The sequence below is a fragment of the Carica papaya genome, chromosome 8, assembly GCF_054855325.1.
Source record: "Carica papaya isolate Zhongbai chromosome 8, ASM5485532v1, whole genome shotgun sequence".
NCBI classification, from domain to species: domain Eukaryota; kingdom Viridiplantae; phylum Streptophyta; class Magnoliopsida; order Brassicales; family Caricaceae; genus Carica; species Carica papaya.
This window is the reverse complement of record NC_142316.1, coordinates 34,124,269-34,138,867: the sequence shown is the minus strand read 5'-3', so window position 1 is coordinate 34,138,867 and position 14,599 is coordinate 34,124,269. Positions and strand designations below refer to the sequence as shown.

Here is a 14,599-nt window from a genome sequence, read left to right as displayed (position 1 = left end):
CCACTGAAACAAGAGGATTGACTGAAGGAACTCCCAGATAATAGATAAAAAAGACAAGGGAGTGGCGTAATAGCATAAATGTTGCGTTCCCTAATCTCTTTAAGAGCACCTGAAATGTGTCAGCCTCCTCTACCATCTTGCCATACTATAGAATAATTCCTCCCTCACCCACCATCACTTTTGTGACTTGATAACACAATTTTTAATTCTCTTTCCACTAGCAAGCAGAGGAGAGAATTGGTAAGATGATGCTGTAATAAGATATTATATAACAACATGGATTAAATAAACAGTGAAGATATTTACATCAGTTATAACCCTCTTCCACTGCCTCTGTGAGAATAGCAACCCAAGAACAGGCGAGATCAACTCAAAAGCTAGATAAAAGGGAACATTGCATACTCAGTATAGAAGAGGTTCCATATAAAGCGGTAGAACCCAGATATAGCTTCCTGCAGAACGTAATCAAACACAATCAGACATTCAATGAAACCCATTTTTCTCGATTCATGCAGCATCATCATTTAGAAATGTATTGTTTGCATAAACCAAAATACAATTTTACAATGTCTACCAATCTCAGTATGCAATTCATGCAGCATCATCATTTAGAAATGTATGGTTTGTTTAAACCAAAATACAATTTCACAATGTCCACCAATCTCACTATGCAAATAGGTGCAGACCAAGTTGACCAACACAAAAAAAAATGATAAAAAGCCGGCATGGCTTAGCACCACCTTGATGTATCTGCTTTTATCTTTTAGAAGGTATCCCTAACAGCATGGACTAGAATCATAAGGTGCATTCATTTTCCTTCCCTAACAATTAATGGACCAAATCCAGCCATAATTGGAGCCACGAAAGAGCAGGCACTATAAGTTACCGGTAAACAAGTTATAATCTATACTTTAACTTCAGTATTGTATTGGCAACAAACTAAAAATGTGAGATTCTTTTACGCGATCTAAAATAGTAAAAGTTTGAAAAAATAGACCCCTAGCATGAGATGCCATTGAAGATGATAGAATTTCCCTGTGATATTAAACTGAATTTTCCTGATTGCGGTTCTTGTCAATTTTAGTTGTTAACTTCAAACCAATTCCTTTCAGATAAAACGATAAAAAGACAATGAGTAACTCCTTTCAGATCTGTGTATATTGTAATAAGAATTTTATATTCATTCTATTAACCGAAGAAGAATTACAAGTCAACTGACTGATTATAATAGAATAGATGATTCCAGCACCATATCTCCTTTTACCATGGGAGGGATTAAAAGGTTCAGTTTTTTGCAATATATTAGACACAAAAAGCAGTACCTTGGTGTAACTTGCCTGTTCTAACACCCACGTCTGCAAAATAAAAACTATGTTAGAGGATGAAGTTTTAAGCATTATCTTAAGCAATGAAGAAGCACCTCGTTAGTATGATATCATGGGATATTCACTGCACAACCATTACATATGATTAAAAGCATGTTTCAGAAAAATCATTTGTAAATGAGTGGTACCCCCTTGGTACCCTATGAATATTACACCTTACACTTTTTATTATTATTTTTTTAAAAGCATGTTTCAGAAAATACTCATGCTCTTGAACATATAATATGAGGTGGTAGCAAGATTAAACTCATGTAATGAATTTCAACATACATAGCCTGAGTTTTTAACTCCATCTTACAACTTATCTCTAAAAAAAAAAAAAAAAAAAGGCAGAACTAAGATAAATACAATATCATCAATTGCTCTGTGTACAAAAGTATACCTTGTGGTTTTGACAGAACAACAGTTATGTGGTAACCTGAATCAAGTCACACTTCATGAATCAACTGCTGAACATTCATATGGTTTTTTGTTTTGGAAAAAGCTATATTCACATGGTAATTTGGGTTAATATCCTATACTCCCAGTACTGCTGCTATGGTGAGAAATTGCTTCCTGTGTTTTTAATTGAGTCAACTAGCCTCATGGATTTCCAAGATTATCAACTAATGTTACGAGAAAACAAAACTTGTTAAGTTTTAATGATACCTCTTACAGTCAGGATCATTTTAGAAAAAATTCTAAACTACGTTTCTTTCAGATTGTGCTCTTTGGTACATGTAAGTATATGGAACTAATTGATTCAATTAAAAACATAAGGAGCAATTTAATTACAAATGCCTGTCATTGTTGTTTAATTATATTTTAAAAAAATTCCAAGCCAAGAATGAACAAAGAAATACATTAGGAAAGAAAGTGAGTCAGAATCAAAGGAAAATGTATCCAGAAAACTTTCCAAGATACATACTAGTAGAAGATGTAATCAAGAGACTTTTACCCCAAGAAATATACCTGGAAAATCAAGCATGAAGCCAAGATTACATGTGCAGAAATCATTAAGTTACGCCTGAAAACCTGCAAAGTGTTGAATGATGAACTAAATTTTATAGATCACATCAGTAAAAAGAAAAGATCATGATATTCATGCACAGACTATTGTACATGTAAGAAAAGGATATGGCTATGAATAATTTGCAAAGAAACAATTAGAAACAGATAAAAATTTGTTAACCTGAGGCATGTAAATTGCTGCCAATATAGCAGCAACATAGTTCACCAGTAACAGACTGGAGCCAAGCAATGCAATGTTTCTAACTCCAAGCTTTGTTGCAAATGTTGATATTTGAAATCTGTCATAATTATATCAATGGGCGTTGGATGAGTATGATGTCAGAAAAGATGGGATACTAGCCTTCTAAAAGAGGTAGTATGGATAGGTTTGGATCTGTCAATGAAGGCAACAGATGTTCAAAAGATGTATAACAAAATTAGCAAAATTAACGCTTCTGGAGAGGGACACATAGACAAACAGCCATTAACTGGAGTTAATTTGATAGTCATCAGGATTTCAGAACGCAAACTGGAAACAAACAGGGAGTGCAAATGAGATACCTAACAACCAAAAGAACAGGTGTTCTTTGTCCAGCAAAACATGATATAAGCAGGTTCAATTACTTACTTACGGTCCCCCTCTATATCCGGAAGATCTTTTGTGACAGCAATTACTAGTGCAAACAGTGTAACGAAGGTTGTGATGAAAGCCACAGGAGCACTGCATATAGAAATTTAATTACATAAGAAAGTTTTTCAATACTTTGGAAAATGTTCTAAAAATAGCTGATTTATTAAATATGATAAAACATATTTTTTTGAAATAAAAGAAATATGATAAAACATATTATAGTATATAAAAACAAAAACTTAAAAAATCAATCATAAACTTCTGTCCGCAAGGAAATAAGTATTGTATCAGATTACTAAGGAGTAATTCAAACATGCATCTATTCTAGAAAACTAAAATCCTACCGTTTGTCTCAAGCAAGCCATTGCTAATTCCTTAGGTGATGGAATAAATAAAAAGCTCCATTATGATCGGGCAAAATGAAATGGTGTAGATAGATCATAATGTCCGCATTACTAAAATATTTTTATGCACAGGTGATTTTCAAACAGCTTAATATACGTCAACCACATGATCAATCAATATCAACAGAACAGTAACCAACCTCCACTCAAAAGTAAGTCCAAGGGCAGCTCTTGTGGCATAGTATACACCAAAATTAAGAAGGAATCCTCGTACCTGAAAGGTTGTGTTTTCTCTTCATCATTGTTTATAACAGTCAAGATGATATGGAGGCATATAAATTAAGACTTTCACATTGCAACAATTCTGCTAATTTCTGCATAATAATAATTTTGTTATAAGATTGTATGGACTTAACAGCTCTAGAAAATTAAGAGAGCAGGATAACATAACAATTAGTCACTTTTTTCCCCATAGAAAAAGGTTATATTCAATATGAACCAAAGTAGTGGAATAGAGGATTTTAATCTTCAACAGGTCTATGGCATAACAAAATACCTATAACTATTCTTAGAGGCAGAGATAACACACACAAAAACAAGCAAGGGTCAATTAATTTGCTCGGAGGATCTAGAGGCGCATTTCATTTTCTACAACTATGAAACATCTGCCTTAGCAGTTGCCAAAACTTAGAAACATCTGTCTCACAGAACTTAAACTAGGCTACAAATACAAAATCCTAATTCTATTGTCTATACCCAATCATGTAATTCTCTATATCATTTAGATTTTGAAGAAATGTCCTTGATTTTCCAAATTCTCTGCCAATTAACATAATCTATTTCACAATCATCGAAGCTCAAATACATAGAGACAACCACATTGAAGCTAAAACTGGAAGGTGAAGAAGAAAGCAAGCTATACCGTAGCAATTATAAGAAATGCTGCAACAGGAAATCTTTTCATTCTAAATGGAGGAACGGAATAGATGGTGCCGAGAAAAAGACCAAGAAAGTAAAGACGAGTAATGAATGGCCCAAAGTTCAATGCGACAATTGAAAGGCCAGTCATTGCAAAAAATATCACCAGCATCCATGCTGATTGAACTGAAAGATCTCCTGCAGCTATTGGTAAATATGGTTTATTGACCCTGCAAATGAAACACAAAGAGAAAAACTAAAAACAGATTTTTCAAGCAAAAACTTTCATAAATCCACAAAATTTTTGTTTTATCAGCAGTCCTAGAGATAAAATATCAAAGCTCATAAGTTTAGCACACCACCATGGATCATTCAAATGACTTGAAAATAAAGAAAAAGATATTTCTGTTGTATTGTTGATCGCTTCAGGATAGGTGCAGCTACTAGATCTTAAACTAGAGAATAACTGCATTTGAAAATTAAAGTTGTTTGCAAGTTTTCCCTATATGCAAAAATTTCCACTGGCGTACTTGTCAATTCCGATGTCATAGATTTGGTTGATGCCAACTATATATCCATTTCCACATATTAGAGTGAAAAGACCCGAGAATGCCTTAAAAAGCAGAGACCACTTTATTAGATTGGAATTCTCAATCAACGCCCTTGCCACCAAGGCACTGTCATAGAGGATAAATTTAATCAAACGGACTGGAAAAATAAAATGATTCTAGAAAGGCCAATTAGTGTGTTAATATCAAAAGTACACGTACAAAGATCCCAAAGTTGTTCCACGAATTGTATGTGGCCTAAGAAATCTCCAGAATGCATCTTTGAAATTTGCAACTTTGTTCGCTACAGGATCGGATCCAGCTGCCCCAACTCTTGTGCAAGCCTGACAGCATCCACTTTCACATTAATGCCATAAGAACACTAGTGATTCTCAGAGAATGCATTGAACCAAACACGACAACAACATCAATTTAAGCCAATCATGAATCATAACTAATGCCACACGTGTACACACAAATGAAGGTAAAAATCTCGCAGAAGCAAAAAATTGAGTCAGTAAGGGCATCTATATATTCCATAGAATCTACATGTGACCAACACATTATTGGATAGATTCTTCTAAATGAAGAGATCTGATGAGAACTTTGAATATGGAACTCAGATGGATCAAATATGAAATAATACTCTGAATTATAGAACTATAATGAAATATACAATCAACTAACATTTATTGAATTAAAAAAGAGTAAGAAGAAATGATTCCATCATCTATTTTATTATATTCTTTATATTATTACATTCTTTATGTTATATGTATGTTTTCTGTTATAATATTTTTTCTTACAAAAATCTATCATATATATATATATGTATAAAAAAATTTATTACTATAATTTAACTAGAGCTGACGAACGTACAGAATACAATCTGCCTAAACACTTTCTTTCAGTATATCTAATTGTTTGAATATGTTTTCAGTATGTAAGATAAGTTCTCAATCTGTTCCAGCATCCTGGTACATTCAATACTAGTTGCTCTTCAATTTTTTTTGTGATACAACAAAGCAACCAAATAGGAAAATGGAGAAAAGTAAAGTCCAATTCAAGCGAAACAATGTGGAGAATCACAAATTACCGAGATGGAATTGCTCCTGTAATGTCCGTTTGGTACAGGCTTTGAGCAAATCCTGGGACTGTAAAGCCCAATCAAGTGCAGTTCATTGGAGATTTTCAAGAGAAAACTGCAAGATTTTCCAGCCGGCTTAATCGGAAACGTAGGTTGAAGACAGTAAATCTTTTCCCGACGAGCATTTACAGCCGAGACTCGGAGACAAGATGATTGAGCGAAGCAAAGCTCCATCAGAGCAGGGAAGAAGAAGAGCGCCACACCGAAGGTAAGAAATTGACCGCCATAAATATTCTCAAATGACCATAATACCCTCAACTTATATAATGACCATTATCGCCCTATATAATTATCAAATGACCATAATACCCTAAAATAACGACAACACACCATATAAAAACCCGAATATTAGGGTTTTGAGTTCTTTTTCTTCATAGCAAGAACCGGGTTAGCTGCCACTGTTCTGCTCTTTCCCTCAACCTGATCTATAAGGTACTGAGTTTCTCCGTTTAATCTCTCTCGACGAATTTTGCCGTTTTCATAATCAGTTGAGCTTGTTTCTATCTTAGTTGTTGTCGCATTCGTGGCTTGTTCTTCTGTAGTAGAATTTTCTCTGGTTGCGAGTTGATTGAAATCTGATATACATTCTTATTTGTTATTGTCATTTTATGATTCGTAATTTATCTTCTTTAACTTTACTCGCTTCTCTATTTATGTATATGGTGGATATATATTTAACGTCTTTCAAGTGGCGTTGTTTTAATCCGATGATCTGCAGGAACAGTGCAGAATTTAGGGTTTCTGAAACAATCATTTTGAAATTTTTATGGTGTCAGAGAAAGAGACTTAAGATGATTTTGTTTCTATCCAAATAGAAAATTCACTAGATGAAAGCCATTCCGTGCTAATTCGTTTTTTTTTTTCGCTTACTATAGCGATGGCGGCTACAGTGGTTGCCGTTGAGGACTCTAGCCAGCCTCACCATGAAGTGAAGCTCTTCAATCGCTGGTCGTTTGATGATGTGCAGGTCTCATTCTTTCCCTTATACGGTGTTGCAAGTCTATATGCTGTTCTTCTGATTTCGTATTTTTTATTTGGTTCATCTGGGTTGACATATATTTTTTCTTGTTTGTTCCTTCAATTTTTTTTTTTCTTGTTTGTGTTATCTATATAGAGTTTTAATCTTTTAGAACAATTCTTAGCAACTTCTTAATTTACGATTGGACTAGGTTAGTCCATGATCTATATTATGGTAGAAGATTTTGGTTCAAATTGGCCATCGTCGTATGCATTACTGTCGTGCCTAATCCAATGGCCTTTTCTATTGCATTTTATGCTGCCACATTTATGATGCATTTTCTTGATATGCTGGCTTCTTATGAAGAATCAAATTGTATTTATTGTTCACTTTTGGTACAGATTTTGTACTATCTTTGAATTTTTTGAATCAATTACAAATGTTTCATTTTGTATTCGATGCTCTAATACTTGAAGATAGCATCTTAAAAAATATTTAAAGTCGCACACAATATCTGGAAAATGTATGCTGCTAGATGTAGCATTAAGTCATGCATGTTTGATGTTCTCAGTCTCCATTCAGATTTAATTATATACCTGATTGTTTCTTCTGTTGGTTTTATGTAGGTCAGTGACCTTTCTCTAAGTGACTACATCGGAGTTCAGCCAGCTAAACATGCAACTTATGTGCCACACACCGCTGGAAGGTACTCGGTTAAGAGATTCAGGAAGGCCCAATGCCCCATCATAGAAAGGTTGACAAATTCACTTATGATGCATGGTAGAAATAATGGGAAGAAACTGATGGCAGTGAGAATTGTGAAACATGCTATGGAGATTATTCATCTTTTGACTGACTTGAACCCGATTCAAGTCATTGTTGATGCTATCATCAATAGGTAGTGGAAATACTGTATTAGAAATTTGCCTTCATGTGTAATACTACCAACATTATAAGAGTTCCTATTTCATATTTTTTGTTTTCCCCAGTGGCCCTCGTGAGGATGCTACTCGAATTGGCTCTGCTGGTGTTGTCAGACGCCAGGCTGTTGATATTTCCCCCTTGAGGCGTGTTAACCAGGCTATTTATCTTCTTACAACTGGTGCACGTGAGGCTGCTTTCAGAAACATCAAAACAATAGCTGAATGTTTGGCTGACGAGCTTATTAATGCTGCCAAAGGCTCATCCAACAGGTGAAACTTCCCTAGTGTTTAACAATTTATTACTGTCTCTTGAATACGGTTCCTGTATTAGCAACTGACTGTCTATTACTTTGTTCAGTTACGCAATCAAGAAGAAGGATGAAATCGAAAGAGTTGCAAAGGCTAATCGTTGAGGAAATAGACTTTTTGCCATTTTTGATGAGTCTCACATGATCTTTATCTTCTGTTTCTTGGTAGATGGATTTTGAATGTTCTGTTATGAGTATTTTGTTAAGGTTCAGAATATTTACTTCCAAAGTTTTAGAAGATGAATTTTAGGATGCACTTGTTGAGGTTTTTAACGGCAAATATGTATGCATTGATTATGATTTCGACTCTTAATCATCGCACCTTTTTCCTTTTAATTTGTGACTTAACAACGTATGTTTGCCGTTTTCTGTTTGATTTTTTAGTAAACTAAACGAAATTGTTGTTCATTGAATTATTTAAATTTCCATTTAGAAACTATATTATGTAATCTGAGTATCTAATTAGCGAGTAGCAACAGGTACATACATATATAATTTCAAGCTTTAACACAATTGACAAATCTGGTTGGTTTTCTATTAATATCATGGGCAAAATTGGCCGTGTGACTTTATGAAATTTTAATAGATTAATTTGGATAAACAGTTGGTGTTACTGTATATATTATGTAAATATTTAATTTGGATAAACAAATTTGACATTACTCTATCTATATATATATATACACACATGTATACATATTAATTAGTAGAACTTAGAAAGTTGAAGTAAAATATATATATCTATATATATTGAAGAGACCAAACGTTCAGAAGAAAATAGAGTAAAATCAACTCAGTAAGCAATCAATTCAATTGAATAGAAACAAGGAAGCAAGACTCATTGCATGTCTAAAAAGATCTGTAAGCTTTTAGAATTATATGCTGATTGTTATGACAGCAACGCCATGCTTTTGTCTTCCATGGCAGGCCGCGTAGCGTGGATGAGTTGAGACAAGAGGTCTTCAGAATTACTGAGTATACGTTCTAGGCCTTAAGCCTCAGCTCTACTCTGTCGGACTGCTACAGTCAGAAGCAAGAGAGACTCATCAGTTGGATTCCACCCCCCAAAATTGAATCAAGATCAACACGGATGAGGCTCGTTGTGAGAGTAGCGTGCTGGTGCGTTGGGTAGGGATAGTACTGGACAGTGGCTTGATGGACAGCTTAGGAAGATTGGGACCTGTTCTGTTCTTCGGACGGAGTTATGGGGGGTTTTGGATAGTCTTGAGCTTGCTTGAAATCTGGACTCACTACAGAGTTATACTAGATATGGATAGTGCTCTCGTTGTTCAACTTTTGAATAAAGTGATCAATAATAAGATGATTACGGCTAATGTTAATTTAAACGTTCTTTTAATAATTAAGACTTAACTCATGAAAAATTAGTATTTAAAAGTACACCATACTTATAAGAAATAAATAAAAATGCTGAACACCGATGAACTTAGCTTATGGTGTTTTCTGGTCAGACTCTATAACAACCATGTCTGATCCTTTTCATTTACTTGCTTTGTTTTCCCTTTAACCAAAAAAAAAAAAAAAAAAGAAGATCCGGAAGCATTGAAATTTCCTAAAATAAAAAATTAAAAACGATAAACTTCATGCTGCTTACTAAAGATCACTAAGAAAAGCACTACTAACACTGTCAAATTCCCTTAATTGTCCTATCGAATATAATCCTCTGCTAACCTCAATCTTTTCAATTTTCCAACACTACAAAAAAGTTTTCAGACCTGGGTAATAATTCAAATCTTATATATCTTACCACCTATATAAATAGCATATATATATATATATATGTACGTATTTATTAAGCAGCCTGCTGCTGATCAAGCGGAGCACGATTCAAAACACGGAAGTTGAATCTTGAACAATAAGGATCCCAGTAAAGACCAATTTCATCTCCTTCCCTCAACTCCCTTCTCCTGACAAAATCTTTCCCCCATCTACCGATAAAAATATAGCTCCTTGACGACATCCATTGCTTGAACACCAGTTTATGTTCAGTCATGGTGTCTTGATCAAACACCATTACTGCAGCACCCTCCCTGCTCTCTACCCGCGTAAGTATCTCTTCCCTCATTAATGGCAGCACGTGGGTTTTTATCACGTTTGTCTTCATCAACAGTCTAGCCAGGTTACCCAGATCACTTTGAGTGAGACTTTTCCTGATCATCCAGGGATCGGAGTACAGAGTCAGTTTAGTTGACACCCCGTTCCTTTTTTCATCTTCCTCATCCTCTTTGGTGTAATTTTTCATGGCTGAAATATTGGAACAAACGTTTAAGAAATCATCAGTGGAGCTTTCTGGTCGGTTGGAATCAGGAACAGAGAGTTTGGTGATCCAAGATTCATCGTATAGCTTCAGTGCTGTTGAAATCGTCATGTCTGATGATGAATCTAACTGGTTCTGGTTCTGCTCCGACAAGAACACCTCTTCGGTGATCTTCTCATTGCCATAGCTTTGACTTCTTCTGGTTTTCTCATGGGAATCACCGGAACTTGTCAACTCCATTGGGACACAATTTCCATCTTCTTGCTTCAAGCCTCCATTAATGGCATTAGAAGCTCGGTTCACTAACGGTGGAGAAGAATTTTCTTGTTGACCATCTTCCGATGACGGAGGCACCCAAATCCTCAATGGCTCCACTTTCATTATCAGAAGCAGAGAAAGATAATATTAATGTAATAGTTTTGTGGGATTTAGAGAACGACGAGGGGAATATATAAAAGAATATGTAAATAAACAGGGAAGGAAACGGAAACTAAAAGTGACTCGAATTCGGAGAAACCTCTTTCAAAATTTTCCTTCTTTGATGAGGATTTTATTTTTTCAATTTTAATTTTAATTTTTTATAACATTATCTTAAACCCAAAAATCCCCTTTGGAAAAAAAAAAAAAAAAAACCACCTTTAAACCCTGAAAATCTTGTAGTAGAATCAGCTTATCAAGTAAAACAAAAAGCTTGGAGGTCATCTCCAGGTCGTTTATGGAGAATGCCATGCATGCAGAACTCCCAAAGCGCCGATACTAATAATATTGTACGGTCAATATATATATATATATATATATATATATATAAACTATACGGTACACACAATACCAGCCCAAGCCCACAGTGTTTACTTTTCTTTAAAAAAAAAAAAAAAAAATCTGCAAAACCCTTTAAACCCTTAATTGAAGAAAGGTTAAAAAAAATCAAATTTGCTGCAACGTAGAAACTCCTCTGCTCTCTCTCGCTCTCTGGATTGTCGATGAAGTTTCTGTTTGGCCATTTGCGATCTTCGTTTCTTGGCGTTAATACTTATCTGCGCGGTAAAAATGCTTTATTATATTCAACGAAAATCGCAACGACAACCCAGAGGAATTTCTCAATTAGCGAGCTCTACCGTAGGATCTCTCCGGTCGGAGATCCAAATGTTTCGATCGTTCCTATTCTGAACCAGTGGGTTGAAGAAGGTAGACCTGCAGAGAAAGAAGAGCTCCAATCATTCATTAAGGAACTAAGATACTATAAGCGATATTCCCATGCTCTTCAGGTACTTCGTAATCGACATTTTGGATATTTCATGCTTTTACCAAATCTCATTCTATAACTGTTTATTTTTGAAAAAAATTAATTCGGATTAATTTTTGTTGGGCCTTGATTGTGGAGTTTTTATGCTATCAGTATGTATGCTGAAAATTATTAATAGTTGCTTTGTGGAGTTCAATGGAGTTCTTCACTGTGCTTTTGCATTTTGTATATATCCTTGTAGATTAAGGGGATTTGATTGGAAAACTAGGAGCTTACAGAAAAGTTCTTTGCTCAGAAAGGTTGAAAAGCTGGCGCCTACTATTACTATGAACAGTTTTCTTGTTTTAATAGTTTTTTGAAGGCATGTCTTCATTTAGTGTAGAAAATTTCTTATACAGAATAAACTAGATTTCTTTCAGGATCAGAAAAATTCTAGATTAGCACATGAAGTTGTTCATTTTCTACATCAGATGTTGATCTTGGTAGTGTTAGTGTTAGGTGTTCTATGATGTTAGTTATAGTGTTAAACAATGTACTTTATGTATAGATAGGGCTAAATAAGTTTGAAGGGTATTAAATTAAAATTCAGCCTTTGTATTTATTATTATTATTTTGAAATAATCACCTTTTGTAATTAATTGTAACTTCCCTTTTTCTTATTACTAGAACTTGAATGTATATGGATGTATTGTTCAGTGAGAATATAATATAATTATTCGTGACATGATATCAGAGTTTTAGGTAGAAACTCTAAACTCTTTTACAAATCTTATTCACCCTTCATTGCGAAAACAAAAAAAAAAACTCTGAAGGGGTCAGCCTTCACAGCCAGCCACTACACCGGCCACCACACCAGCTTTCATAGTCGGAAAGAAGCCAGGTTGCTGCCACCAACAGCCGTTGCTGCCACCAGCGAGTCGCCACCAGCAGCTGGTGTAGAATAACTCTCATTTTTGAAAAAATTCAATAGTTATAGACCAAAACTGCGCACCAGTTGCCAGAATGTGACTGATTTGTGTTTTCCACATGATAAGAGAGGGCAAGCTTTGTTTGTGGAACTTGTGGATTCTTATTTGATGCTTATGTTACCAACTTAGTATTAGGTGTAAGATTGTGCCTGGTCTGGTGGAATTGTTCTGACAGGATTTTGTTGTAAAGTTGATGATGTGCCTAATGACATAATATTGGTTTAAGCTGTGCCGTCTTTGACTTTTTTTCAGTGTTTTAAAGTCAAATAAATTGAGGAATGTAGAGTGTTTTGGTTGTTTTTTTCTATATTCATTATCTGTTGATGGTTGTGCACTTCTATTCATGTTGCCCTGTTTAATATAGTTTGAGAATGACTCTCTTTTTGTTTCTTCCCAGATATCAATGTGGATGACTGATAAAAGATATATTAAACTTGGACGTAGTGATATTGCCATCCGGTTGGATTTGATTGGTAAAGTTCATGGCTTAGAGCAGGCAGAGAACTACTTCAATTATGTTCCAAAACACTTAAGAGTCCTCGAGGTCTATGGTGCTCTTCTCAACTGCTATGCCAAAGCAAAAGCTGTGGAAAAAGCAGAGGCCCTAATGCAGAAGATGAGGGATTTAGGTTTCAACCCGACAACTCTATCGTACAATGTTTTACTCAGTCTTTACTATCAGACTGGCAACAACCAGAAATTTGTTGAGCTGGTTAAAGAAATTAAAGAAAATGGCATCCAATTTGACAAATTTACATACAGCATCTCTCTTAGTGCATGTGCAGTTGCATCTGACAATCAGGGAATTGACAAACTTTTGAAGGAGATAGAGTCTGATCCCAATATTGTTTTAGATTGGACTGTTTATTCCAATGTGGCAAGTGCATATACAAAAGTTGGGATTCTGGACAAGGCTATGACAGCACTGAAGAAAGCCGAGGAGCTGGTTACTCACAAGAGGAGAAGTGCGGCATATAATTTCATTCTCACACAGTATGCAGCTGCTGGAAAAAAAGATGAAGTTTTGAGACTTTGGGAAATCTACAAGAACAAGGAGAAGGTTTTCAGCAGGGGTTATATGTGTATTTTGACTTCATTGTTGAAGCTTGATGATATCGAAAATGCTAAGCTGATTTTTGACGAGTGGCAATCCCAGGGTTTACAATATGATATTCGAATTCCAAATCTATTGATTGGTGCATATTGCAGGAAGGGTCTCATGGAGAAGGCTGAAAACCTTGTAAAAACTGTAATACCAAGTGGGGGAAAGCCTGATGCATTCACATGGTATTATTTGGCATCAGGGTATCTTCAGAATGGTGAATCACTGAAGGCGGTGGAAGCTATGAAGAAAGCACTATTGGTTTGTTCTTCGAGGTGGAAACCAGACATGAACATAGTAGCTTCCTGTCTGAATTACTTGAAGGAGGAAAGAGATGTAGAGGGAGCTAAGGAGTGTGCAGGATTAATGAGAGACAAGGGTATCGTTTCTGAAGGTCTCCATGATAGATTGTTGGATTTTATTAAAGGTGAAAAATCTATGTCGAATCCGCTCGGCGAGTTGTCTGATGATGCTTCAACGGAAAAGACAGAATTGCCAGAACTTTCAGATTTGGAGGAGGGCAGTAACCGAGAGGAAGGGAGGTAGGCAAAATTTCGAAGTCTTAGAAAACAAGTCTGATATATTCTGCTGTATTATATCAGTCACTTCTAATTTATCTCTTCATATTCAAGATCAGTAAGAAGAATGTTGCAGAATTAGTCAGACAATTGTAGTTTCTTTTGTTTGTAGGGACTTCAGGGCCAGGCTCTGAGCAGTTTTAACATGGTGGAAAAGAGTTAGGGAACTTGATTTTTATGCTATGCTTCTGAGAATGGTCACTGTTGGTCATCCATGATCCCAGAGAAGAATCTCTTAATTTTTAATTTTTCTGTTCATGTGTGTATACATACATAATTGT

At 35.3% G+C, this 14,599-nt stretch overlaps 4 protein-coding genes across 6 annotated transcripts; 2 read left to right on the top strand and 2 right to left on the bottom strand.

Annotated features, from left to right (window-relative positions):
• Window positions 1-17: 17 nt before the first annotated feature.
• LOC110811676 (homogentisate prenyltransferase) lies at window positions 18-6,176 on the bottom strand. 3 transcript variants are annotated; one of them, XR_002539183.2, is made up of 11 exons: window positions 5,913-6,175; window positions 5,039-5,160; window positions 4,799-4,945; window positions 4,273-4,498; window positions 3,551-3,624; window positions 3,004-3,096; window positions 2,557-2,674; window positions 2,337-2,399; window positions 1,323-1,355; window positions 307-452; window positions 18-217 (listed from the first exon to the last, which is right to left on the bottom strand). XR_002539183.2 is itself a non-coding variant. In XM_022038234.2 (10 exons), exons 1-10 carry the CDS (start codon window positions 6,135-6,137, stop codon window positions 378-380), a joined length of 1,176 nt encoding a protein of 391 aa, XP_021893926.2. In that variant the 5' UTR covers window positions 6,138-6,175; the 3' UTR covers window positions 18-377. The 3 variants fall into 3 exon arrangements, 2 of the variants coding, with proteins under 2 accessions (XP_021893926.2, XP_088065915.1); XM_022038234.2 differs by having other exon boundaries at window positions 18-452; XM_088209789.1 differs by lacking the exon at window positions 4,799-4,945 and having other exon boundaries at window positions 18-452; window positions 5,913-6,176.
• Window positions 6,177-6,269: 93 nt separating this feature from the next.
• On the top strand, window positions 6,270-8,488 carry RPS5A (ribosomal protein 5A). Its single transcript, XM_022038345.2, has 5 exons — window positions 6,270-6,395; window positions 6,839-6,930; window positions 7,548-7,819; window positions 7,911-8,114; window positions 8,203-8,488. Exons 2-5 carry the CDS (start codon window positions 6,841-6,843, stop codon window positions 8,255-8,257), a joined length of 621 nt encoding a protein of 206 aa, XP_021894037.1. The 5' UTR covers window positions 6,270-6,395; window positions 6,839-6,840; the 3' UTR covers window positions 8,258-8,488.
• Window positions 8,489-9,494: 1,006 nt separating this feature from the next.
• Window positions 9,495-11,097, bottom strand: LOC110811681 (B3 domain-containing protein At2g33720-like). The gene has a single exon (XM_022038243.2). The coding sequence runs from the start codon at window positions 10,806-10,808 to the stop codon at window positions 9,963-9,965; it is 846 nt and encodes a 281-aa protein (XP_021893935.2). The 5' UTR covers window positions 10,809-11,097; the 3' UTR covers window positions 9,495-9,962.
• A 218-nt stretch (window positions 11,098-11,315) lies between these two features.
• LOC110811756 (pentatricopeptide repeat-containing protein At2g20710, mitochondrial-like) lies at window positions 11,316-14,529 on the top strand. Its single transcript, XM_088209788.1, has 3 exons — window positions 11,316-11,692; window positions 13,036-14,282; window positions 14,431-14,529. The coding sequence occupies exons 1-3, from the start codon at window positions 11,408-11,410 to the stop codon at window positions 14,450-14,452; spliced, it is 1,554 nt and encodes a 517-aa protein (XP_088065914.1). The 5' UTR covers window positions 11,316-11,407; the 3' UTR covers window positions 14,453-14,529.
• Window positions 14,530-14,599: the final 70 nt, after the last annotated feature.